The 27,241-nt window shown below is 48.5% G+C and overlaps 2 protein-coding genes across 3 annotated transcripts in view; one reads left to right on the forward strand and one right to left on the reverse strand.

Moving 5' to 3' along the window:
• On the forward strand, window positions 1-7,465 carry Slc46a1 (solute carrier family 46 member 1). Its single transcript, XM_027924379.3, has 5 exons — window positions 1-330; window positions 943-1,795; window positions 4,309-4,392; window positions 5,816-5,972; window positions 6,864-7,465. The coding sequence occupies exons 1-5, from the start codon at window positions 103-105 to the stop codon at window positions 6,910-6,912; spliced, it is 1,371 nt and encodes a 456-aa protein (XP_027780180.1). The 5' UTR covers window positions 1-102; the 3' UTR covers window positions 6,913-7,465.
• The window catches only part of Sarm1 (sterile alpha and TIR motif containing 1), a 24,648-nt gene continuing 866 nt past the window's right edge, over window positions 3,460-27,241 (reverse strand). Inside the window, exons 2-9 of one of the 2 annotated variants that reach the window (XM_027924377.2) lie at window positions 22,300-22,918; window positions 19,802-20,014; window positions 19,413-19,504; window positions 19,067-19,302; window positions 16,089-16,191; window positions 15,825-16,014; window positions 10,953-11,074; window positions 3,460-10,807 (exon numbers count right to left, since the gene is read on the reverse strand). In XM_027924377.2, coding sequence (XP_027780178.1) covers window positions 10,678-10,807; window positions 10,953-11,074; window positions 15,825-16,014; window positions 16,089-16,191; window positions 19,067-19,302; window positions 19,413-19,504; window positions 19,802-20,014; window positions 22,300-22,918 — 1,705 coding nt within the window. In that variant the 3' untranslated portion in view covers window positions 3,460-10,677. The remainder of the gene's footprint in view (window positions 10,808-10,952; window positions 11,075-15,824; window positions 16,015-16,088; window positions 16,192-19,066; window positions 19,303-19,412; window positions 19,505-19,801; window positions 20,015-22,299; window positions 22,919-27,241) is intronic. The other variant, XM_027924378.3, reaches the window with a different exon arrangement.

A 27,241-nucleotide genomic window follows, 5' to 3' on the forward strand; every position in this document is an offset into this window, starting at 1 on the left:
GCGCAGGCGCAGACAGCGCAGGCCCCGGCCTCCAGCCACTGGTCCCGGGAGTCACACTCCAGCCCTCCGCCGGCCGCCAGCCAGCCCCCGACGCGCACGCGCATGGAGGGGCAAGCGAGCCCCCTGCGCCAATCCCGCACCCGGCGCGCGGCGCCCGTGCTGTTCCGCGGCCCCGTGGAGCCCCTCGTCTTCCTGGGGAACTTTGCCTTGGTCCTGCAGAGTCCGATCACCACGCAGTATCTGTGGCATCGCTTCAGCGTCGACCTCGGCTACAATGGCACTCGCGACCGAGGGCACTGTGGAAACCAAACCGTGGACCCCAGGATGACGGTAACAGCGTGGCGAGGGCTGGGGGCGGGCCCTGGCCTGGAGCGTGGGGGCTGCCGAGGGGCGGGGCCTGCGGGAAGGTGGGGAGGGCTGGGGGCGGGCCCTGGCCTGGAGCGTGGGGGCTGCCGAGGGGCGGGGCCTGCGGGAAGGTGGGGAGGGCTGGGGGCGGGCCCTGGCCTGGAGCGTGGGGGCTGCCGAGGGGCGGGGCCTGCGGGAAGGTGGGGAGGGCTGGGGGCGGGCCCTGGCCTGGAGCGTGGGGGCTGCCGAGGGGCGGGGCCTGCGGGATGGTGGGGGGCGTCCGAGGCGGGGTTTGCGATTGCAGGGTGCGCGGGGCGGAGCACAGGGGTTCTGCCTTAGAATTGCAGCATAAGGGATGCGGGCTGTTGATCTAGAGAAAACCTGTCTTGGGCAATTAACAAAGGGGTAAAGGCAGGGGAATGGGGCAGTTTCCGTGTCCCATCGTCCCCCACGGTGACCGTTTTTGAGACTGTATGAAGATTCTCTGAGGTTTAGGTCTCCAAAGAAAGTTCTCAACCCTGTATCTCCCAGGATGGCAATGCTGGGGGCAGTAGGCGACCAGTGAGGAGTCATATCCTAGTAATTGTGTTCCCGCAGGAAGTGGAAACCCTTACCTCCCACTGGACCCTGTACATGAATGTGGGCGGTTTCCTGGTGGATCTCTTCTCGTCCACGTTGCTTGGAGCCTGGAGTGACCAGGTGGGCCGCCGCCCTCTGCTGGTGTTGGCCTCACTTGGCCTGCTGCTCCAAGCTGTGGTGTCCATCTTTGTGGTGCAGCTGCAACTCCACGTCGGCTACTTTGTGCTAGGCCGCATCCTTTGTGCTCTCCTCGGTGACTTCAGTGGGCTTTTGGCTGCTGGCTTTGCCTCCATAGCCGATGTCAGCTCTAATCACAGCCGCACCTTCCGGATGGCTCTGCTGGAAGCGTGCATTGGCGTGGCTGGAATGTTGGCAAGCCTCCTTGGGGGTCACTGGCTCCGGGCCCAGGGTTATGCCAACCCCTTCTGGTTGGCCTTGGCCTTGCTAATAGTCATGACTCTATATGCAGCATTCTGCTTTGGTGAGACCTTGAAAGAGCCAAAGTCCACCCGGCTATTCACCCTCCGTCACCACAGATCCATCGTCCACCTCTACCTGTCTCCAGCCCCGGAGAAGTCCAGGAAGCATTTAGCCTTATACTCATTGGCTTTCTTCGTGGTGATCACTGTGCACTTTGGGGCTCAGGACATCCTGACCATCTATGAGTTGAGCACACCCCTCTGCTGGGACTCCAAGCTGATTGGCTATGGTTCTGCAGCTCAGCACCTCCCCTACCTCACCAGCCTGCTGGGCCTGCGGCTCCTGCAGTGCTGCCTGGCAGACAGCTGGGTGGCTGAGATTGGTCTAACCTTCAACATTCTGGGGATGGTGGTCTTTGCATTTGCTACCATCACAGCTCTCATGTTCACAGGTAAAGTATGTGGGCTCAGGGACAGCTAGTCCCAGAGGCAGTGGGTGAAAAGTGGGGGCCAGCCCACTCACTGCTCTCAAATGTAGTTCAGACCTGTGTCTTTGGAAACCTGAGTTATACCCACAGCCTGCACCAGAGGACAGATAACTAAAAAACCCAGAAAAATACCATCAATTTAAAATAAATAAATATATATATATATATATATATATATATATATATATATATATTTAGTTGTAGATGGACACCATACCTTTTATTTATTTAGGTACTGGGGATTGAACTCAGGGGCACTCAACCACTCAGCCACATCCCCAGCCCTATTTTGTATTTTCTTTAAAGACAGGGTCTCACTGAGTTGCTTAGTGCCTCACTGTTTCTGAGGCTGGCTTTGAACTCGCCATCTTCCTGCCTCAGCCTCCCAAGCTGCTGGGATTATAGGCATGGGCCACCGTGCCCAGCTATTTATTTATTTTTTATGTGGTGCTGAGGATCAACTCAGTGCCTCACACATGCTAGGTGAGTGCTTTACCACTGAGCCACAACCCCAGCCCAGAAAAATGCCATCTTTGATAGATGGAAAATATAGCCTTTAAGTAGCCAAAGTAATTAATGCACATTATCAACCATAAATATTATTAGTAATTAGAGCAAAAGACAAAAGTATGGCTCATACACTAATTGCTTCACCCCTTGGCCTCCCGTAGCCTATCCATGGTGCTCTTAAACAAAGTCCATGCCATTAATGCCTGGATACTCATTTCTCTGATAAGAACCACAGGTCCTGCCTCAAATATCTCAGTCTACTTTTATTTTTATTTATTTATTTTTAAAAAGCCAGTCTTCTCAGACCACAGGAAGTTGCTGCTTGCTTAGTTCCTCTCTTCCCTGCTTCCTCATCACTTTTTTTTTTGGCTTCCAGCTGGGTGGCTAGCAAAGGAGTAAAGAAATAACTATTTTAAAGGGACAGATTTATTTTGTTAGAGCCCTAAAATAATGTTGTGCACAAAGTCAACCATTCAATAGTAACAGATTTCTTAACTCAGTTTCTTGACTGACAATGAAGGTGGGGGTCCAGGTACCTTTCATTCATACCTGCAGCCCTTGGGGGTGCAGAGAGGATGAAGTTACTGCCATTATTCTGAGAGTCTTAGCAGAGTGGAATTTGGGGGTCCTGACCCCAAAGAGGTCTTGGGGTGCTTCATCATATACTGACTTTGGAGGATACACTGTCCTCTAAGAATCTGAAATTTTGTTGAGGACACAACAGTCATGTAGGAAGAATAGTTCTGAAGAAAACAGGGTATGTCTATAAGTAACTAAATGCAAAAGGAAAAGGAGCTCATATTTACTATGTCCTTACTGTGCTGTATATTTACTGTGTACTTACTGCATTTTTTATAGTTGTCACCTCTTTACCCTGTGTATGTTTCTTAAGGTTGCTGTAACAAATTATTACAAATGTAATAACAATTATTACAACCCCAGCAACTCAGGAGGCCAAGGCAGGAGGCAAGTTCAAAGCCAGCCTTCAGCCACTTAGCCAGACTGTCTCAAAATTAAAGTAAATAAATAAATAGGACTAGGGATATAACTCAGTGGTATAACTCTGAGCACCTTTTCAATCCCTGGTACTTCAAAAAACAAAAATTACCACAAATTGGGTGGCTTAAAACAACAGAAATTTATTCTCTCACAGTTTTGGAAGCCAAAAGTCCCAAATCAGTATTGCTAGACTGAAATTAGAAGTTGATAAGGCCAGTGCTCTCTCCGAAGGCTCTAGAAGAGAATCTGTATCTCACCTCTTTCAGCTTCTGGTGGCTGCTGGCACTCCTCACACATGATCACATCACCAGTTTCTGCCTCTGTGGACACATTGCCTTCTTATCTCTGTGCCTTCTCCATTCTATCTATGTCAAATCTCCCTCTACTGGAAAGGATATGTAGATTGCATTTAGGGCCCAACCTGATCATCCAAGATAATCTTTCCTTCTTAAGATTCTTACCTTAATCACATTTGCAAAGACCCATTTTCTAAATAAGGCATCATTTACAGATTCCAGGATTTAGGACCTGATACCTTTTGTGGGTGTTATTCAGCCCCCTATACTGCAGATGGATGTCTTATAATCTTCCTTTTATAGGCTGGGAGTTGGGCTCAGGGAGGTACCCAAGGTCCCACACATGGTAAGCAATGGCATCAGGTTTTGAACTTGGAGCTGCCTCCAAAGTCTATGCTCCTGTGCCCTGCCACCTCCCTCCTGACTGCTCCATGGGTGGGTGATGCCTATAGCGGCCATAAGAGGTATTCTGACAACAAAGCCAGTGGTGGGAATCAGCACTCATTCTTGAAACAGATAGCGGATAGGTGAGCACAGAGAAGGATGCTCTCCCTACCTTCACCATCAAGGAAGAACTTCCTGGGTCTAACTTAAGTCCCATATGGGTATGTATAGGAGCCCTGCTGCCTCTCCCTGACCCCACTTTCCTGATGTGTCTTTATTTCTCCACAGGATATGGCTTGCTCTTTCTGTCGTTAGTCATCACACCTATCATCCGGGCCAAACTCTCCAAGCTGGTGGGTGAGTCTGAGCAGGGTAAGTATCAGAATCAGTCTGCATCTTGTTCCTCAAGCCCAGTGTTGGCTGAACTGGGCAGCCAGGCTAGGGAACAGCCTACCTTCCTCCCATGCTGGGGAAGTGGCCAAGACGAATGCACTTCTGTCAGATGGCCTAGGTTCTGGTGGAGGGCTGGGTTTTTGCATTCAGCAGCACTTGATAACTGGCGTGGAAGATTTACTCTTTGCAGACCTCAGTTCTTCCATCCATGATGATTTTGGAGTTTCCTGATTCCTTGGGGTCAGAGTGTACAAACCCAGAGGAAATGAGCAACCTTGTAACCTTGGTTTCATTGTTCCCAACTGTCAGGTGAAGAAACAGCCCCAGAGGGTTAACTTGGTTCAATCAAGGTCACTCAGTAAATGGTGGAGCTGGGATGCACACAGAGGTCTGTTTTAAGAGCAGTGGTTCTTGGGAGCTGGGGTTCAGCCCTGGCTCTGTCATGGGCCTCAGTTTCCTTCTGTGTAACGAGTGGTTTGCTCTTGGTGACATCTGCAGGCCCTTCAGCTCTGACAGCCTGACAGTTTAATCTTAATTTCTCTTCGATCATTGCTTATGTGTGCAAACTGCTTATGTGGCATAGCTGTAAGACAGCTCCTCCGACCTCTGGGTCCTTATACTTTAGTCTGGAAACATCTGCCCTGGATCTGTTGATGGACACCTGGTGGCTTACACAACCCACTATGGGCTCAGGTGTCTCCAGAACCCAGCTGCCTTCATTCACTCACTCAGTAAGCTTTCTTCCCAACACTTTTCACTGTGCCCAGACATGTCAAGGGGAAAAGGAGAAAACAGCCTTTATTTACTAGCTACCTCCAGCAGGCACGCTGGGATGCGTGCTTTATGTGTGAGCTTTAAGTTGCTGACAAACTTTGAAATAGTTGTTAGGCTTATTTCACAGGAGGGGGAACAGAAACCCATCAGGATAAGCCACTGAGTATTGGAACTGGGAATCATATCAGCAGTTAATGCCAAACAGGAGGTGATTCCAAAGAGGATAACCCCCTCCCCCAAACACCATTTCCATCAGGCTTTCATTAGAAGCTATCACATGTACTTTTATTGTGGATTTAAAAGCAGTCACTAATGTAGTCGCCCTTTTGTGGGGGATGCTTTCCATGCATGACATTACTGAATCTTTATCATGATGTGGTAGGATTTTCAGGTGAGGGAGAGGTTAAGTGACTTGCCCTGGGTCTCACAGCTGTGAAGTGGTATGGTGGTACCAGGATTTTACCCTGAATCTTTTGAACTCTGGAACTTGGCTTTTTTTTTTTTTTTTTCTTCTTTCTTTTTCCTTCCTGTTTTAGAGGTTGAACCCAGGGCCTTGCACATGATAGGCAAGTGCTCCACTGCTGAGCTTCACCCCAGCCCTCAGAGTGTGGCATTTATTTCTTTGCAGGTGCTCTCTTTTCCGCTATGGCCTGTGTGAGCAGCTTGGCCATGCTGGCAGCCTCCGGGATCTTCAACTCACTCTATCCAGCCACTCTGAACTTCTTGAAGGGCTTCCCCTTCCTCCTGGGAGCTGGTCTCCTCTTCATCCCAGCCATTTTGATCGGGTAATGTAGGCCCTAAACCCATGTTCATAATGGAGCCCTTTATCTTAAAAGGTTTCTTCTTCCTCCCACTCCTACCTGGAAATGGCAGCATCATTTCTACCTCTTCTCCTGTGGGTGTCCCCTCCTGGCTGATTGTCCCCTTGCAGATGGCTGCCTAATCCTCCAGGAGCCATTCTCCAAGGGCCAGGCAGAGGGGCAGGTAGGGAAGGATCAGGCTAATTTGTGGCCAAGCTGTTACCTCCCCAGGTCCCCTCACTTCCTTCCATTCCCATTTTACAGGTGGAACTATGGGCAGCAGAACTGTGTTAAAGGGACTCCACAAAGCTTCCTCTGTCCTGGTGGCTGGGCCACAGGCTAGCCCAACTCACTGACTTCTTCCCCCTTTGTCTCTTTTATTGTTGGCACTGGGGATTGAACCTGGAGTGTACTACCACTGAGCTACACCTCTGTCCCTTTTATTTTTATTTTATTTTATTTTTTTTTAGTTGTCAATGGACCTTTATTTTATTTATATGTGGTTCTGAGAATCGAACCCAGGGCCTCACACATGCTAGACGACAAGTGCTCTATACCACTGAGCCACAACCCCAGCCCCCTTTTTATTTTTATGAGACAGGGTCTCACTAAACTGCCCAAGCAGTCCTCCTGCACTAGCCTCACAAGTAGCTGGCATTCTAGGCCTGCACTACTGCACCTGGAGCCACTGCTGACTTAGGAGTTATTTTCCAGAAACATCTATCACTGGATAGTGTCCTTTACCTTGCAGCTTGGGGAGGGAGGAATTCAGGAGAGGACACTGGGACAGCCCACCTGAGTGAATCCTGTGTCACTTTTCCAGACAGGAGTCGAGGATTCTTGTCAAATCGGAACCCTCTCTCTGTTCTTTTACAGGGTGCTGGAAAGGGCTAATCCTCACTCTGAATTCCAGAACATTTCCTAGAACCCCTGATCTGCCTGTGCCAAAGGACAGAGGGCAAGAGGAGCAGAATGAACACACTGACTGCGAGTCTGCATCTAGGAGCCAGCCCACAGCTGAGCTGCAGCTCCCCTCAGAGGGCAGCGCTTCTTAGACAAGGTGGTCAAGCTCATTCAAGGTACCACCTGGTCCAGAACTGAGCCAGCCTCTGTCTAGAATTTAGAATCCCAATCTGACAGGCCCACTCCAGGGCAGGCAGCAGGGGTCTGATTACTTTTTATGCCATCCATCACTTGGAACCCTTTAGGGGAGGAATCCTGATAGAATGAGACCTCAGGGACCAATGGAGTGTGTGTTCCTGATGTGTACAGCAGCTGCCAATCATTCCTTAATGATGACTATATTATCCATTAGTGCCAGCCTTGGGGCGGTGCGGGAGGGGTTGGGAGAGCATGGCTCCCCTAGAGAGAGAATGCTACTGTCACTGTGGATGGACTCAATCCTTGACTACAACCTTTGCACCCCTGGGCTTAACTGTGCCAATCACAATAAATTAATTGAATCAAACCAAAAGGAATCTTCTGGTCTCTAAGGCATTGTATTTGGGGCCCTCTGTTTTCCTGGTCTGCTCACCATAGGTCAGACTCCAGCCATCTGCTGCTGCTGGGCTGGGTGGGGAGCCCCTGGGCTACCTGTGGGGTTGGTCCTGGGTGTGGCTATCCGGCTCCTGAGCTGTCAGGTGATAAGCTGCAAGACTTGGAAGAGGCCAGCAGGAAACCTTGGGCAGGGCTCTGGCTGCCTCTTCCTGAGGGTCAGTGAGATGCACTTTCCAGAAGCACCTACGCTGATCTTCCTGGCTACACCAGGCAGGATCAGTTTTCGTTGACACAGCCTTCTGACACCTGTCGTTGCTGAGCGCTTCAGCAGTCATGTGCCAAGCCCATCCCTGTGTCTCTGTAGGTCTACTGGGAGCTGAACCTGATTTTCCATATGATTCATGGACCAGAGCTTCCCAGAGAATGAGGGACCCATTTCTAGGGAGGTAGGAAGGTCTGGACCTGAAGTTGAAAGGTAGAATCTTATTTAATATTAAAGCACTGGCTTTGATAAGGACCCATAAGTCCCCTAGCAGACCCAAATCAGGGGCTACTTCAGTCTTCAAACCAGAACTGCCCTTGGGGGCTTGGCCTGCTGCCATTTTTCCCTACTTTCTCATCTGCCCTGTTAGCCAGTTTGCTGGCTGAAAAATCATGCAGGTGAAATGGGTAGTTCAGGGCTGGCTAGAGTCCCTGCAGCCTGGGCCCTTGTTGCCAGACTTCTGCCTCCCTGACCCCGCACCATGGGGCTGAGCTGGCCTGAGGCCGGGCTCTACTCTGGATAGCTGTGTGACTTGAGCAGTCTCCTCTAGGAAAGGCTAGATCAGCAATGCCCCCAAATAGTCTGAATGTGGGAACCACACCTGGATGGACCTTCCAGGACACATTCTAGGATGAGATGCCTATCTTCATGGGCTAAAGAGAAGGATGAATGAATTGTGGCTGGACTTTTGATTTCTGAATGTCCCTGAGCAGCTCTTAGAGGGACAGGTGAGGTGGGGTAGGGACCTTGTTAACTCAGCCTAACTCAGCCTTAATCTGGGGGCAATGCCTATAGCCCAGACAAGCAAAAAACCTTGATTCTGCAGACCTGAGTCAGAGCAGGCTGTGGGAGGGGTGCTACTTCTGAGCCCTATCTCAGGATGAGCTCTAAGGTGGAGGTTAAGGGCCCAGCTGTTTGCCCTAGCTGCAATCTGAGCAGTGTTTGACATGGCAGAGGCGGCCACCACCCCTGAACATACTGGCCTGGCTGGGACAGGCTCCTCAGTTCAGTTGCTCTGTCTGGAGCCAGAAATAGGCTCCTGATTGCCTGGAGAGACAGAGGACGGGGCAGAAGGCTGGACAGTGGAGGTGGACAGTGGTGGAGCGTGTGCTTGAAGAAAAACCAGGAACTTCTCTGAGTACTACCCATAGGGACAGAAAGGCAGAAAGATCCCCCTGGGAGTATGCAGACGCTGTATTAGTGACTACTGTGTGAGGGCAACTATCCAGTCTGCTTTGTCTGTCACATCCAGGACAGAATCCTGGGCTTGAACTAGCATGCACTTGGGCTGAGTGTCTGGAAGAGGATGGTGTATGGTCAAAGCCAGAATTGGGCCAGGATCCACTTAAGACAAGGGGAGGGTGGAAAGTGGAAGGAAGGAGTCCCAAGCCTGCAATGAGATCTTTGGCTTCCTGATGATGTGGTCCAAAAGCAAGGAGAAACCTGGCCAGCTCTGCAGGGCTGGGGTCTAGGAGCTGAGCCAGCCCTGAGGTGTGAACCCACTGCCCCCAGAAGGAAGTACAGGGCAGGTAACAGCCGACCCCACTAGCTGGAGCGTGGGTTATTGGAGGGAGGGCCACAGGGACATTTCTCCCTAGCTATTTCTGTATGACCCCTGGGTCAGCCTTTTGGCTAAAACCTATCCCCCCACTGCTAGATTCTCTGAAGCATGGGAGAAGCCACAGCCCTGCAGAGGTTCATCCACCAAGACGATTCTCAGGAATCATCAGCCCAGTCCATCTGCAGTGACCTGGGTGCTGGGATACCTGGCTCTGAATCCTGGGGCTACCGATAATGATTTGAAAAATGGGATTTATCACTCAGTCTTTCTTCCTTACTTTCTAGTACAGGGGGACAGTACTGGACAGGGTTGCTGTAATGATTACAGAAACCAGGAGTGGAATGTTTGGGAAATGACAAAAGATTTGTGAAGGACTTTCTGCTTAGTGTGGTCCCTTGACCACCTGCATCGGTTTGCCCAGGGATTTGTGGGAAATGCATACTCTCAGGCCCTGCCTCAGGTCTCTTGCATTGAATTTTAACAAGATTCCTGAATGCACTTGACATTGTGAGAAACCGCTAGGTCATCACCCTTGCCCTTCAGGATCTTGCTTCTTTCCACAGAGCTGCAGGTGCTGTCCAGGCTACTGGGGCTGCCGGGGGTTGGGGGTGCCTGGTCCCCCTCTTCCCTGAGCAAGTGGGTGGGAAGCCCTGGGTGGGTGAGGAGCTGGGGAAGCCAATAGGGCCTGGGTGGTCAGGCATCTTAGGCAGAGCACCAAGGCCTGGGGTAGGTGGGCTTTGAGACATGGCCTCCCTGCCCAGAACTGGGCCCTGGTAGGAAGCTCCCATGCACAAGCACAGCAAAGAAACCGAGGCATATACAGCCTGTGGGCCAGCTCAGCTCAACCTTGACCCCAGCTGTGAGGAAGGCTGGGAGGGGCACTGAGTGGTTATAGGGCAAGGCCACAAGACAGTAGGAAGTGGCATCAGGGCCCACGAACAGCCATTGAGGGGCCTGTCCATGGCTGCCTCCCAGGTGCAGGCCCTTGCCCAGGGCCTGCACATGGCCCTGATTTCTGTCAGAGGCTGCCTACTCAAGCCGGCTGCTCTCAGGGCGGCGTATGAGAGAATATGCCGTGACCCTCCCCTCAGTCTCCTGCGTTTCCAGAACTTGGCAGGGACACAACTCTGAGGACGGGGGACAGAGAACCTGATGGCAGGGCCTGAGGGAGGAGGAACCCCCACACCCAAGCCCAGCTTCCTTCCCTTTCCACATAGTGAGGAAGGGGATGTTGAAGTGGGCCATGAGGGTAGAGTACAGGGAGAGCCATTTCCTGAGAAGAGCCTAGGCTGACTCTGTTTAAAGAGCTGTTCCTTCAGGGAGGACCATGGAAATGGGAGACACAGCAGGGACTGGGAACTGGAAACTGGTTAAGGTGGGCCCATGGGTGCAGCACCCTCCAAACTGGTGTCAGAGCCTGCAGATGAGTCCCGGGAGGAGCGACCCTGCAGGAAGCGGATGATCTTCTCAATGGTGGCCTCCTGGTACTCATGGGACCACCTGTGGGCACAAGGACCAAGGGATCAGATGGCTGCACAGATGGAGCTGCTGGCCAGGGGCCTGTTTGCTTTATCCTCATGCTGCCTGTAGGGGTGATGTGTACCCACTCCCCTTGGCTTTCATTCCCTGGGGCCCTGGGGCTCACTTGATGCCGTTGAAGGTAAGCACAGCCTGCATGTCCTCGGGCAGAGCCTGGGGCTCAGGCCACTCAAAGCCATCAATGACGGGCACAATGTTCTTGCCACAGCTTAGAGCAGTCACAATCTCCTAAAAGGAGAAGAGAAAAGAGGAAGAAACCCCCTGTCTCATCTAGGAACCCTAGGGCCAGATAGGTGCTGGGGTAGTGGGGAAGTGGGGTGCTGGCCTGGGACTGAGCCTGAGGCAAGACACTGGTCTTCAAATCCCCCCAACTTCTCCTTCACCCCCCTACAGTGAAAAAAAGATTTGATCTTGGGACAGAGTTGGCACTGAGCTCCTAAACCCACTATAGTTTCCTGAGTGATAAGAGTACATCTTCTGCTAATGAGATAACTCCCAGCCAGGAGTGAGCCAGGGCAGTGGCCAAGAGAGTCAGGAAGAGGGCTGATCACCAGAAAGACCCCGGCATGCTTAGGTGACATCTGGAGAGGGGCTGCAGGTTGGGTTCAATCCCCATCAACAATGATTGAACAATCATGCCTATTTAATAAAACATGCATCAAATCCCCTATACAATGGATTTAAAGAGCTTCTGGGTTGGTGAAGAAGCCAGGAAGGTAGTGCCAGGGAGAAGGTAGGGAAGCCCCTTGCCCTCCTTACCCTGCCCTGTGATTCGTTTCCATTTGGCTTTTCCTGAGTTGTGTCCTTTATAATAAACCCCACTAAGAGTAAGTCAAGGATTTTCTGAGTTCAATGAGTCACAGAGAAAAACTGAACTGGGCTGGGTGGGTGGTGATCATGAGAACTGCCAAACTGATAGTCAAGTCAGACAGGGGTGGCCTAGGCACCCAGGACTTGTGACTGAAGTCAGGGTTTGTGGAACTCAGCTCTTCAGCCTGTGGAGTTGGATACTCCAGGATCAAACTCAATTGAAGGGCACCCCCTTGGTGTCAGAAAATTGATTAGTTGTTAGTGTAGGAAAAAACCCATATAATTTTCTGTCAAAGAAATTCATCTCACCCCTGCATCTATGTGGCTCCATCACGAGCCCTGCCCATTGTACTTCTTACTTATTTCTCAATTCCACCAATTTTCTCTACCTATACCCTGCTCAGCCTTGTCCAACCCCATCCTATTTACCAGGTCTCTCCTCATCCACTCTTGCTCCTCTAATTTGTTTTCCAAAATGCTTTTCACCTGAATAATCTCTGAAAAATGAAAAATCTGACATGTCTGATCATGTCACATCCTACTTAAAACTCCTCAAGACTTTGTCTCTTAGAATAAAGATGAAACTTTCTAATGCAGACTGCAAGGCCTGTGTGGTTGGCCACAGCCCATTTCTTAATCTCTACCCCTTCCCCATCCTCTGGGACACACAGAACCTACACCCTTAGCTCTGTTATCTTCCTTCCCTGCGAGGGCTTCTGCCTATGCTGTTTCCTCCGCCTTGAACATGCTTCTCTGCCCTTTCACTTACATCCCCACATCTTTCGGATTTGAGTTCAGTCAACAATTTTTTTTTTAATATTTTTTTTAGTTGTTGATAGACCTTTATTTAAAAAAAATTATTTCTGTGGTGCTGAGAATCGAACCCAGTGCCTCACACATGCCAGGCAAGTGTGCTACCACTGAGCCCCAGCCCCAGCCCTCAGTCAACACTTTTCTAGGGAAGTTGTCCTACTTCCGTGACCAAGTCAGCTTCCCCTCTCATATACTCTCAGGCTCTGCAGCCCAGGCTACAGTTGCAGATTTAAATTAATTAACATGTAGTTTACTTAATGTTTGTTTTCTCTGCCAAACAGAAGGACAGGGGCTGTGTGTGTTGTTTACTCACTTTATTAGCATCTTTCCCAAAATCCTGCCCATGGTCAACCCTCGATAACTATTTGACTGATGGATGAAAGAATGAAACAATGAATGAATGAACAAAGCAACACAGCCCAGCAATTAGGGGGCTGCACTCTGGAATCATCAGATCTAGGTTCCTAGTGAGTCTCTGACACAAGCTCTGTGACCAGAAGCAAAAATAATGGGGTCTCAAAAGTTTCTGTTTTCTAACATATAAAATAAGGTTAATGACAGTCCTGTATCTTGTAGGATTGTTGCATAAAATAACTGCAATATTCCACGGCAAGTGCTGAGCGCAGTGCTGAGCATGTAGTGAATGGTTAAGAAGTAATCGGTGTCCTTATTTCCTCTGTAAAGTGGAAATAAAACCTACCTCACTGGGTGGTTCTGATGGTATTTCTTACTATTAATGGCACTCTGGTAAGTGCTTATTGAATGTTTTTCCTTTCAAGGGGGAACCACAGGGATGTGACTTTCTTGAGTGCAGTTCACTTGTGGTTTTCCAGATCGATTACCCACCAAATGTGGCTTCAGGGAAAGGAGGATTAAAACCAGAAGCAATTAAGCATTAAAAACAACCAGAGAGGGATGATGGAGCCTTTGGGACCAGTCCAAGGCAAATGCTGTCACCACCCTGCCTCCCACCTCCCCCTCACTGTCTGCTGGGACAATGGGTGTCAAGCACCTTTGTGGGGTAGAGAAAGAATCAGCCTAACTTCAACCCTGACTGGCTTCTGGGAGCCTCTTGGTTTTACAGCTGAAGAGAAGGAAGCTTAGAGAAAGGAAAGGACCCCCCAACAATCACCCAAACACCCACTCCGGGAGGGGCCAGGCCTGCAACTGGAGCCTTCAGAGCCTAAGTCCAGGCCTGTTTCAACCAAGCCCTGCTGTGTCTCTGCTGAGCATCTGGATGGATTTTGATCCTGTCACACTTAATCACAAGTCTTTAGAATAATTTGTTTCATGTAAAATTACATAGAACCAAAGAGATTGCTCTGTGCAGATTCAGAGACTGGCTAAGGAAGGGATAATGACTTGTTCAAGTTCCCTCAGCTGGCTAGAATGAAAACTTAAGGACAAGTCTTCTAACCTGGTAAACTTAGTAGATGCACATCAAAATCATTCATTTGTTTAGTCATTGGCTCAATTATTCTATAAACTTTTTTTCTGGTACTAGAGATTGAACCCAGGAGTGCTTTACCAGTGAGCCACATCCCCAGCCCTTTAAATTTTTTGAGACAGAGTCATTCTAAGTTGATGAGGCTGGCTTTGAACTTGTGACCCAGCCTCAGCCTCCCAAGTTACTAAGATTACAGATACGTGCCACTGCACCCAGCTTCTATACACTCTTTTGAGCTTCCTTTGAACTCTCATGGAGCTCACAGACACTTCCTCTCTCAGAAGGCTACCTGCCACCTGCTCAGAAGGCTGCCTGCTCTTGGTCCTCAGCCATGTTCCTCCAGGATGTCTTCCTGTTCCAGAGCCTCCTCCTGAAACCAGACCCAGTATGTGCCTCCTCCTGCATAGCTTCTGGAGCTAGGCCCTCCCCGCAACTGCCAATCTGGACTACTCTAGTGCTTCCATCCAAACACCCATTGCCCATCTCCCCCATCACGGGCTCCCTGTTTCCCAGTGCTTCAAGCACAGATCTAACAGGTTCATCTACGTAGTTTAGCATTTATATCAATTTATATATGATCTAGGCAATGCGAGCATATGCTGTGTGCGTGTGTGTGTGTATTAAGAGACAGGGGTCTCACTATGTTGCCCAGACTGGTCTCAGCCTTTTTCCTGCCTCAGTGATCCTCCTGCTTCAGCCTCCAAAGTGGCTGGGACTACATGTGTGAGCCACCACACCTGACTCAGGGATGGCACATTCTTTTCTCATGAACTGCTTGAAGATAAGAACTCCATCTCAGATAACTACGGCATCCCTTAGCTCCAACCCTCAATTCTTTTTGACTGATTAACGATTAACTTGAAGACGCGATATATTTGCATCTACCCATTCATTCTATAAGTATTCTTCTTTTTTATATATACTAGAGATTGAACCCAGGGATGCTTAACTACTGAGCCACAAGTTCAGCACTTTTTATTTTTTATTTTGAGACAAGGTTTCACCAAGTTGCTTAGGGCATTATTAAGTTGCCAAGGCTTACCTGGAACTTGCAATCCTCCTGCCTCAGCCTCCCAAGTCGCTGGGATTATAGATGTGCACCTCTACAACCAGCTATTCTATAAATATTCTAAGTTCCTATTAGGTGTCATACATTGAATATATAATGGTGAATTAAACAGATACAATCGGCATAATAATAATAATAGCTGTCATTATTGAGCAATCACTATGTGCCAGACATTCTGCTAAGCACTTCAGTTTAGCTCTTTTAATCCTTTTAACAGTATCCTAGGGAGTTGCTACTATTATTGTCTCCACTTTACAGTAATAAATATGAAGTTCCTTGGAGTTAAGTAATTTGCCCAAGGCCAGAGCCAAGATCCAAACTTCCAGTTTTATGTTCTTAACAATGATTCCTAACTGCCTGTCACTGTACTCTCTTCTGCCTCACAGAGGTTATTTTGCAAAGCATTTTCATCCCCCTCTGACACTCACAATAATCCTACAAGGTGAACAGCATGGGTAAGTTATCCCCTTTTGTAGATGAGAAAACCGAGGTTCAAGATCCTAAGTGGGGGCTGGGGTTGTGACTCAATGATAGACTGCTTGCCTAGCATGTGTGGGGCACTGGGTTCAATCCTCAGCACTACATAAAAATAAAATAAAGGTATCGTGTCCACCTATAACTAAAAAATAAATGTTAAAAAAAAAAGAGAGAGAGATCCAAAGTGGTTTGCTAAAGCTGCATTCCAGTCAGAGCTGTGGCTCCCAACTTCCAGCTGGGCCAGAGAGGTGTTCTGGGGCCAAGTGTTGCTGGGTGTGTAGAAAAGAAGGGATAGAAGGGGAACTCAGTCCCCTGGGCCTTGGGCCAGTACTGGGATGGCAGAGGCACAGGTCAACACCTACCTTGTGCACCCAGTCCTTGCAGTCATGGTCCAGCATGCACTTGTCCAGGGCCCCAGGTGACAACACCAGCACAAAGTTGCGGGCACCCATGACGCTCTGGATGAGCTTGTCCTCAAACTTGCCCGCTTCTAGCTTCTCCACATCGATAAAGACACTGAAGCCATGCAGCTGTAGGTGCACCTTCAGGAGACTGCAGAGAGGCCCTGTGTCACCACCCTGGCCTCTCCCCAAGGCCCAGGATGCCTGCTGCCTACCCCTCCTTACCTGGCCAGCTGGGAGCCTGAGTTTCTTCGGTAGCTGATGAAGACATCTGGGATGTCCCCGCCGGGCTTGCAGCCAGTACAGGGCAGTGGGGAGTGTAGCATTTCTGAGGCCAACAAGAGAGACAGCATGGTGAGGGCAGTCCCCCCCACTACTTACGATGAAGTCCATCATACCTTGGAGACTTGGTCCTGTGTCTACCCAGTCCTCTCAGCCCAGCTTGGACAAGGTAGCTTGCTTCAAAAAAGGTGACTGAGGTGGAGATATGGGGCCTACAGGAAGGAAGGCCATCATCATTGATGAGTCCCTCTCAAAAGGTTCATTGACATGGACTTCTAGCCTTGCCCTTTCTCTGGAACTGCAGACCTGCACAGCCAGCTGCCCACAGGCACTCCAAACTCAATACAGCCCAGGTCCTCCCCTCATCCCTTCATTCCAGTTTCCACCAGAAACCTGGGTATTTTATTTATTCAACAAATACAGATGTTGGGGATGGGGTTGTGGCTCAGCAATAGGACACTTGCCTAGCATGTGCAAGGCCCTGGGTTCGATCCTCAGCACCACATAAAAATTTTTAAAAATAAAGGTATTGTGTCCAACTACAACTAAAAAATAAATATTACAATAAATATACAAATAAATACAGATGCTTCTCCACTTACAATGAGGTTACTACTTCCTGAAAACCCATGATAAGTTGAAAATATCATGTCAAAATGCATTTAAGCTGGGCGTGGTGGAGCATGCCTGTAATCCCAGTGGCTCTGGAGGTTGAGGCAGGAGGATCAGAGTTCAAAACCAGCCTCAGCAACTTAGTGAATTGCTAAGCAAATCAGTGAGACCCTGTCTCTAAATACAAATAAAAAGGGCTCAAGGGTTAAGCACCCTGGGTTCAATCCCTGGTACAAAACACACACACACACACACACACACACACACACACACAAAGAAAAACAAAGAAAGAAAGTATTTAAGGCTGTGGATGTGGCTTAGAAGTTAAACACCCTGGGGTTCAATCCCCAGTACCAATAAATACATAAAAATAAATAAAATGTATTTAATACATCTAGCCTTTTGAATATCACAGTTTAGCCTCAGCACCAGGCACCCTGCTCAATGGTTTCTACCTAGCCACAGGGTCCTATGTGCAGATCCTTGACACTATTCACCTCAATGGGCTCCCAAATCCAGCTAGGATTGTCCCATCTAATTCATTTTTTACACCATCCTTCTTTCTTTTTTCTTTTCTTTTCTTTTTTTTTTCTTTCTGCAGTGATGGAGATAGAACCCAGGGCCTCATACATTAGGCAAACACTCTCCCCCTAAACTACATCTCCAGTCACCACAGGGGTCTTTCTAAAACCCAAACCTAAGCATGTCTGCCCCATTTAAAAACAGTGCATGCTGGGCATGGTGGCACATGCCTATATTCCCAGCGACTTGGGAGGCTGAGTTAGGAAAATCACAAGTTCAAAGTCAGCCTCAGCAACTTAGTGAGGCACTAAGTAACTCAGTGAGATCCTGTCTCTAAATAAATACAAAATAGGGCTGGGGATGTGGCTCAATGGTTGAGTGCCTCTGAGTTCAATCCCCAGTATCAAAACAAAACAATAACAATTATACACACAAAACAAACAAACAAACAAAAAAACCTGTGCATGGCTCCTTATTCCCTAGAGAAACTGTTTTTTGAAAGTTATTTTTGCCCTAGACCTTCCTGTTTTCTTAAAACAATAAAATCTTAGACTTTTGTTGAGAGCTGTAATGTGAAAATGATAAAAGCTGACCTGGTTTGGTTGAAGCAAAAGAATGAAGCCAAGGCCCAGTCCCTTGTGCCATGAAGGTGCTCAGTACCTACTTGCTGAATGAATGGGTTCAATGAAAAGAATTCTTCTTCCTATAGTATTCAGAATTAACACCCACAGATATTTGTCTGTTTATGAAGCAGAAAAACAGGGGCTCAAATCCCAATTCTGACATCTTTTGGCTTTTATAACCTTGGGAAATTAAATGCTTTAAATCTTAGTTTCATTATCTTTAGAAGTAACACTTATGATTGAAATGCTCTATCACAGAGGCGTATATTTTCCAAACTCTTCAAATTGGAAACTTACTTTTCTTAGGGCCTCTTTTTATTCTTTTTTAAAATATATACTTTTAGTTGTAGGTGGACATAATACCTTCATTTTATTTTTATGCAGTGCTGAGGATCGAACCCAGTGCTTCACGCATGTTAGGTGAGTGCTCTACCCCTTGAGCCACAACCCCATCCCCTCTTTCTATTCTTTAAAAGGTGTTATAAAGTTGATTTAAAACATATTAACCACCCACTGCATAGGATGGTTGTAGAAATTAATGAGGTAATATCTTAAAAATTTAATATTAGGGGGCTGGGGTTCAATCCTCAGCACCACATAAAAATAAATAAATAAAATAAATGTATAAAAAAATTTAATATTAGTACCTGGTGTTAATGATAATTACTACCTAAATAGAAAATTAGTGAAAATAAGTTTGTAAATAGGGTTTTTAGAGCTCTACCTAGATGCTATTGCAAAACATCTCCAGAAACCATACTTTGTAAGCTGGCTACTACCCCATGTATGGGCCCATGCACTGTCCTACTACTATGGCACAAGCTGAGCCCTGACCTGGGCTGCCCATCCTGCTACTCCATCCCTGCCATACACCCCTCAATACTTGGTCAGGCGTCTCCTCTGAAGTTTAGATCTGGGTGAACAGGGTAGTAAGTGCTGCCTCCACCCCCTACTGGAATCCCGGGTATGCTTCCCAGTAGAACCACCTAGCCTTACTCAATTCAGACTGTGAACTTCCTGAGGTCTACATCTTTAGATCCTCACAGCCCAGTCTGCCATAGCGCAGAACTCCATCACTCCCTTGCGAGGCTCTGAGCTCCACCCTGTCTCCCCTCGCCCCTCCAGGGTCGGAGCTGGGGTGGGGTCCCTGGTGTGTGGGCTGACCTCTGGCAGCGGAGAGGATGCGGGCGCGGTGCACGCCCACGCGGATGCCACAGTCATCCAGCAGCTGCTGTTCTGACACGCGGTGCAGCAGGGAGCGGTCCAGGCCGCAGCTGACCAGGCCATAGGTGTACTGTCGGAAGCGTGGGTCCAGGCTGCCCAGCCAGTCGGCCAGGTTGCTGCGGTCGCACGTAGCATAGTTGGCAAATGTCTTGAGTTCCGTAAGCTCCCTAAAGAACCTGCACCACAGGAGGAAAAGATGCTGAGATCCTGACTCAGGACTGGCTAGTGGCCGTGCGGGCAGTTAGTTAGACCTGGTAGGGTCCTGCTGGCTCGGGGCTCCCCTTACCTTTTGCGGGTGATGCTAGATTTCATGCCCAGGTCGGCTTGGAGTTCCTCCTCTGTGAGCCGCAGAAGAAGGTCGCCATCTACCTGCTGCTCCTGGGGGAGAAGTCAGATGTGAGGAAGGACTCCCCTCCCCCACCCCCAAATTTCAAGCACAGATACAAGGGTAGGAAACTGGAAGTGGCAGTGGAGGAGGTGGATGGGACCCAGATCAGAGATGAGGGACTTCCAGGATGAGTGCAGGCTCCCCATCCCCAAAAGGGCACCGTGGCGCCTGGGGCCTATGGGGCCACGAAGTATGCAGTCGCTTGTGCTCATGGGGACCCCAGTGACCCTGCGGCTCTCAGGGAAGCGCTCAGTCCCACTCGGGGAAGCCCGACCCCGAGGCTCTACCCGGAAGCTCTCGCAGTACTGGGAGAAGCCGATCTGCTGCAGCCACGTTTGGACCTCGGCCTCCTTCCAGCTGGCCACGCAGGGCAGAATGCGCCGCGGCACCTCCTCGCCCAGCAGGCGCAGTGCGCGCTTCGCCAGCGCTGACGTGGTGCCATTAGTGGAGTAGGAAACGAGGCGTTTCAGGCTCTGGATAGCGCCAATGTCGCTGAACACCTATGGAGGAGGGGAGGAGAGGACGTTGAGAGGACGTCTAGAGTCCGCCAGCTCACCAGCCGCTCCCAAACATGCCCGGTCCCTCCCACTTGTCTCATCTCTCTTCTGAGAATCCCCTCTGCATCAATCTGCCCTAGCCCTGCCTTCATCCACTGTCACCTGGTCCTGTGGAGTCTCCCTTGTGAAGTTCACTGGACTCTTGACCAGGTTCCCCTTGCCTGTCTCTTCCACAGCTTCTACCCACCTTGGGATGAAGTCTGAGCTCTCAGCATGGCCAACAGCCCACCGCACCCAGCTCCCTTCACATACCTACTAAGGTGCTCACACCTCGGGTCTCCACCCATGGTGTCTCCAAACTCTTAGTTCTTTCAGCCTGTTTGTGGGAAACCTACTCATCCATCAGAATCCAAATTGATTAGCATCTATTCTGTGAGCTTGCTTTGATTCCTCCGAAGCTTGGGCCACACCTCCAGACAGGACTTGTATCATGCTCTGAATGTCACTGTTACTAGTGGATAATGCAATTTCCATTGGATTATAAGGTAAGGACATGCTTAGTCACCACAGAAGCTCTATGCCTGGCACAATGAAGGACACAGACTGGAAATTCAATATATCTTTGTTGAACTGCACTCATTTGTCCTTGATGGGAAAGGGGTGACAGAGCTTGTGGTCACAACTGCTGCCTAGACCCAGTCCTTGAGGTCCTGATCCCTACACCCATCCAAATCCCTTCTCCCAAAGCAGAATGATGTGCTTTATAGAGCAAGTCTCATGGCTCAACTCTGAGACTCAGAGAGAAGAATCAGAAGCTCCTAGAAAATTAGATGTTGGAAGAGACCTCAGAGACTCCTAACACAAGTCTTTTTGCCTGAAGGGACACATGTGATGAGTGGCCATCACCTGTGAGCACCCATGAATAACAGCTGTGGGTGCAGAGAGAGTAGGCCATGAGATATACCATTCCCTGCACACTAGCTGTTACCTACACCCAAGGCCTCCAGAGGACTGCAAAGTAGAGAAAGTAACATTATAGGAACAATGTTGAACCAGTAATATTTAAAAAAATAAACCCCACAAACTTTTGATGATGAAACTATTACTAGCCCCACAACCAGGGTAAAAACTGCAATCTGTGGTCCAATCCCTTCAATTTTCCAAAGGATAAAAATTAACCCCAGAAAGGGAGAGAAGGTGCCCAAGGTCACATACAAAGTTAAAGCAGTAAGCAAAAGCCATGGTTTAGACCCTGGAGGTAGGGACCTTTTGGGACTAAAGTGAGAGGTTTTTGTTTTTGCTCTTGGGTACTGGGGATTAAACCCAGGGCCTTGCACATACTAGGCAAGCACTCTACCCAGAGCTGTTTATTTCATTTTGAGACAGGGTCTTACTAAGTTGTCTAGGCTCGCCTTGAATTTGCCATTCTCCTGCCTCATCCTCCAGAGAAGCTGGGATTACAGATGTGTGCCTCCACATCTAGCTGGTGAGAGTTATTTGGCTGACACACTGATGTCCTACCACAAGCCTCTGTCTCCAGTCACCATCTCCATTCAAGATTCCAGAACTCAGGTGGCTAAACTGCCCACTGAAGCTTGCCAGCCGGGCATCTCTCAAGTACCTCCAACTCAACATGACCCACTGCATTCACTTTCTTCCTCTCATCAACTTTGCCCTGTCTTTCACCCAGTTTACCACATCCACTGGGCCTCCTATGTTCATGGCCAGAGGTATCCCTCAGCTCTTCTTTCTCCTCCCAAGCACCAAGTTGCAAACTCCATTCCTAAACATTTCTTGAGTGCTTCTCTGTCGCTGTTGACATTCCTGACATGCCCTGTCCCATGTTATAGCCTTCTATTAGGTTCCTTTACCTCCAATCTCACCCTTGCCAACCCTCTTTCCACACAGCGGCCAGGATGATCTTTAACAAACACAAGATCCCTGTTTTAAAACCTGTCTTCCTCTTGCTCTCCAAACCAAGTACAAACTCTGAGTCTTGCCTTCAAAGCCCAAATGACTGGCCCCTCAACCTTTGTCTTGCTTCATTTAATTATTTTATTTATTTAGTTAGTTTTTGGTTTTAGGTGGACACAATATTTTATTTTTAAGTGGTGCTGAGGATCAAACCCGTGCCTCATGTATGCTAGGCCAGCACTCTACTACTGAGCCACAACCCCAGCCCTCATTTAATTCTTAGGTGTACTTCTAGTCCCACTTGAACCTCTCTTCCTCTGGGAAGCAGGTCCAGGCGCTCTCTAACCACTGACCCACCCTACCCTGTACCGCACCTTTGTCTTGCCCTGCAGGCTCTTGATGGCAGCCTCCGCGCAGAGGTAGAAGGCCCCGATGCACTGTGCTTCCAAGCGTGATGAGTCGAGTAGAGGGACTAGGCGCTGCAGGTCGTCTGGCCCGCGGCCCTGTCTTGTGTCGCTGGCGTCCACCAGGCAGCGCGCAAAGCGGCCAGGGTCTAGCGAAGCCACGAGTGGCTCCACCAGCGCCAACGTGCCCGAGCGCTCTACCTCGCGCTCCACTTCCTTGTTGGTTGCCAACACAGCCACAGCGAGGCAAGCGTGCAGACGCAGTAGCTCGTCCTCCTTGGAGAAAGCTAGCGGAAAAAGCCACTCAGCCGCGCGCTTTTCTACCATGTGCCGCTGCGCCGCTTGGCCGCCGTGCAGCGCGCAGTTAGCCAGCGCCAGCGCGCAGTGGCGCAGAAGTGCAGGGTCTGTGCGGCGGCACCAGAACAGCACCGCGTCCAGGCCTCCAGACCCCACCAGCCGCTGGCAAGTCTCCTCTGAGTGCTTGAACATGTGCTCCAAGATGCCTGCCACGCTTCGCGCCAGCTCCACGGGTTCGCGCTCCTTCGCCAGGTTCAGGATCACGCCCAGTCCGATGCGAGCCACGCGGTCTCTGCGAGGAAAAAGTGGAAGGGGATGAGGGAGTTACCGCAGCCTGGGGAGCTTGGCTTTCTCATTATGGGGGCCTGGTCAATTATCCTCTTAACCTCACTGGTATCACATGAGACATGGAGGACAGCATTATCCTTCCAGCCTCACCCTCACTTCTAGACCTGCAAGGAGCAAGCTTCTCTGAATATAAAGGTGCTCCATCTTGGCTACACCCATCTCTTCCGTATCTCCTCCCCGATAGAAGCAGTATGCTCTGGCTCTGAAGCCAACCGCCAGGGTCCCAGGTCCTTCTCTGCCATTTTGTGAAGGACCTTGGGCACGGTCCTTTATATCTGTACCTCAGTTTCCTCATTTTATCAACAGGAAAATAAGAACACTAATAGAATTCTTATCAAGACTCATTAGATGGCCTGGGGATGTGGCTCAAGCGGTAGCGCGCTTGCCTGGCGTGCGTGCTGCCCGGGTTCGATCCTCAGCACCACATACAAACAAAGATGTTGTGTCCGCCGAAAACTAAAAAATAAATATTAAAAAATTCTCTCTCTCTGTCTAAAAGAAAAAAAAGACTCATTAGATAATCCATATACAGTGATTGGCACCATGCCTCCATAATAAACACTCAAATGTTAACTTATGGTCAGTTTAAGTATCACTTGAATTACATCACACTTAGCTCTGCCTTCAAACTAAAAAATAAATATTAAAAAATTCCCTCTCTCTCTCTCTCTCTCTCTCTCTCTCTCTTTAAAAGAAAAAAAAAGACTCATTAGATAATCCATATACAGTGCTTGGCACCATGCCTCCATAATAAACACTCAAATGTTAACTTATGGTCAGTTTAAGTGTCACTTGAATTACATCACACTTAGCTCTGCCTTCAAACCTTTCCTCACACAATGTTCCGTGACTAAGGCACATTATTCATTCACTCACAGATGTTTGTTGAGCACATACTGTGTATCCTGCTTCGTGCTAGAGAGGCTAATGTTAAACACTGAACAAGGTTTACCCTCAACTAATAAGAAAGTCAACGATTAGCAAGTAACGAGTGAATGAACAAGATCTTAGTGATACAGCCATGATGCTAGCAACTGGATAATGTAATAGAGCATGCCCATTGGGAAGATGTACCTAAGGAGGTGACATCTAAGAGTTAAATATTGAGAAAATCCTGCTTGCAAATACCAGAGAAGAGCATAACAGTGAAGAGCATAACAGTGAGTAAGAAGACCAAGACAAAGGTCTGGAGGCTGATGAGCTCCATCAGGGTTGGCATGATTGAGGAAGAAAAAGAAAGCCAGTTAATGCAGTGTCTAACCCTAACCAGGAAAAACTGAAAATCAGCAAGAGATCATATGGAAAGTGCACAAGTAATATTCAAATCAACATGGAAAAGACAGTGAATTTGGTAGAAAATGGGCAAAGGACATAAACAGGTAATTTATAAAGGAGGAAATCCAAAATGTAAGCAAACAAATAAAGAGATGCTCTAACCCACTAGTATTCAGAAAAATGAATATTAGAACAACAGCTCTAACTTTATGCCTATTAGATGGGCAAAATCATATGCTGGATCATAAGAAGTTGGCAGGGTGTAGGGCTATAAATGTGCTGAGGCACTGTGGGTGGAGGTGCAGGCTGGGGCAGGCAATCTCTCCAAAGAGTGTCCACAGATTAATGAGAGCAGGAGGGTAAGGATGCTCGCCACACTATTATTTGTGGTGTGAGGAAGTTGAAGTTGGTATCAAGGCCTGAAGAACAAAGGTAATGTGGGCGGGTGCCCAAGGAGGATTTTGGAACAGTAACAAATGACTGAGCAGATGATAACACTGCAACTGGGGTTGGTGCTGGGGTTGAGGGCTGGGGATATAGCTCAGTTGGTAGAGTGCTTGCCTTGCATGCGCAAGGCACTGGGTTTAATCCCCAGCACACACACACACACACACACACACACACACACACACACACACACCAAAAACAAAAAACCTAATATTGAACACAGTGGTGCACACCTGTAATCCCAGGTCTGTATGTCTCCAGAGTTCAATATGTTTCATCTTTACTTTGTGCTTTCAGATATCTGATGTGTTAGGATGTACTTAAGAATCACCTAATCTAACACTCATTTTCAAAGAACCTACCTAAGGCCCAGTGAAGGAAAGGGCTTGTTCAGGAATATCAATTCAGAGCTAGGACTTTATTCCAGGTCTCTTTACCTGCAGCCCTTATCTTTCTATATGCACCTGGCACCTTGCCAGAGTTAAAATGTGTGCTGATTGTGGGAACTATTCACTCAGTTCCCAATTCTGTGATCTGAGAGAATACGAGTTTGATAAAATGGACACATGCAGGTCTAGGTTCAACTCTCAGCTTGAAAAGGGAAATTGTGTATATGTGACTTATACATATATATGCAAATACTTGAGTAGGCATAGACTTTCTCTGGAAGGATATACAGGAAACTTGCTTTCAGTGCATTGCTTCTGAAAAGGAGATTTGGCCAGGTGTGGTGGCACACAACTGTAATCCCATTGGCTTGGGAGTTTGGGGCAGGAGGATCACAAGTTCAAAGACAGTCTCAGCAATTTAGTGAGTCCCTGGATTCAATCTATGGTACCAATAAGCAAACAAACAAATAAATAAAAATGAAGAGGGATTTGGTTGGTGAGAGGTTTTAGCTGTATTATTTCTGCACTTTTTGAACCTATGTGCAATATTTTTCTGCTTTTATTTAAAAAGCCTGTTTCCTATATTTATTTATTGTGTAATCTTATGAAAACCATTTAACCTTTCTGAAGTTATATTCATTATGTGTATGAATTTAGAGGGTTGGTAGTCAGATGAGACCCTCATGGGGTGTTGTGGGGCCAGGTTCAGAGACCCCACCTGTTGGACTTATTCTGGCAGTTTGGGGTGAGGGAAATTTTGGCCTGAGCTTCTGGGCAGTGGGTACAGCACCCCCTGGGAAAAAAAAATTGTAAGAATAGGAAGAACTTTCTTTAACAGGAGCTGGTGTGGGGAGGGGTAGATTGGTATAGAAGGAAAAACATTTCATGAACACAAATTGTCATTATGTTGTCCCCCTTCTCTCTCTTCCCATTTAGAGGAACGCATTTCTTGGGAAGGATTTTGATCCTGCACTGCACTCTGTCCTTGGTCCTGAAGTAACACTGGCACTGGTACATGGGTTGTTTCTTGGGACCAGGGACACTGGTTAGTGACTGCTCTCTCAGTAACTAGCACCAAGTGAGGATTGTCATTTTCATCCTTGAGAAATAAAACTGTTTGCATCTTGAAGGCTTTCTCTTCCCAATTCCCAGGGGATTTAATTATAACTGTCTCAATCCACATGTAAAGCCCACACCCACCAACCTGGACCCCACCACACCCAATGAGCACCCACTCCATTTTTCTAGCCCTCCAAATTCATGACCCATTTCAATCAGGACACATGATGATAGATAAGACATTAATGACCTGCTAAACGGAAGCTGATCTTGGTCTTTTAGCTTAAACTGTTTCATTCATGCATTTTTTGACAGTTGTATAATTTCCACTAATTGCAAGGTGATTTGTTTCTTTTTGAAAATGGCAAACACTCCAACACACTCCCATCACACTTGTGAGGACTGCATGACTTGAAAGTAACTCTTGCAAAACTCTTCTAAGCCCTAGGAGCCTGAGAATTCAGAAAGAGACTGGAGCGTGACAACCTGAACTGCTGTGGCATCAGAGGGGAGAGAAAGTGAACCCTTGGGTCTTCATGCATCAAGGGAGATCCCTAGAGGGACGCAAAATAGAAGCAACTAGGCTCAGTTGGACCCTGCTTACTAAATCTTGGTGCTATTTGGGAAGGAGGAGAGAACACATGCTTTGGCGCCTGCCCAGCTCTGCACCTCCTTTCCTCGGCCCCCACCCATTCACTCCGGCAGAAAACTTTCTGTTCCCCATCAGCAGCAGTACAATGAGATCATGTCTAGTCAGGAGAGAAGATAGCATAGAAGGGCATAAAAGGGCACCTAAACGTTCCAAGAGCTGGGTGTAGGTAGCCATTGGCAATAGGATACCATCTCCATCCATAGAACCGAAGACAGGCTCCTTTCCTAAGCTACTGGTGCTGGGTGTGAATCCTCACTGCACCACTAGTTCTCTGTGTGACTCTGGGCAAGTCACTAAACTTTCCTTAGCCTCAGTTTCCTCGTTTGTAAAATAGAGGCGCTGATACCTAATAGAGGTGTAGTGTGGGACTATATTAAGGTGAAGCAGGCAAAGGTACAGTCCAGGCACACCGGAGACCCAGGCACTCCACCGCTCTGGCTGCCGC

The sequence above is a fragment of the Marmota flaviventris genome, chromosome 17 (genome assembly GCF_047511675.1).
Source record: "Marmota flaviventris isolate mMarFla1 chromosome 17, mMarFla1.hap1, whole genome shotgun sequence".
Lineage (NCBI taxonomy): Eukaryota > Metazoa > Chordata > Mammalia > Rodentia > Sciuridae > Marmota > Marmota flaviventris.

Bases quoted from the DNA above. Each gene is read 5' to 3' on its own strand.
- Slc46a1 (XM_027924379.3), top strand. From the start codon at position 103: ATGGAGGGGCAAGCGAGCCCCCTGCGCCAATCCCGCACCCGGCGCGCG. The intron at 331-942 runs GTAACAGCGTGG...GTGTTCCCGCAG, and splicing joins CCGTGGACCCCAGGATGACG to GAAGTGGAAACCCTTACCTC. The intron at 4,393-5,815 runs GTAAGTATCAGA...ATTTCTTTGCAG, and splicing joins GGTGGGTGAGTCTGAGCAGG to GTGCTCTCTTTTCCGCTATG.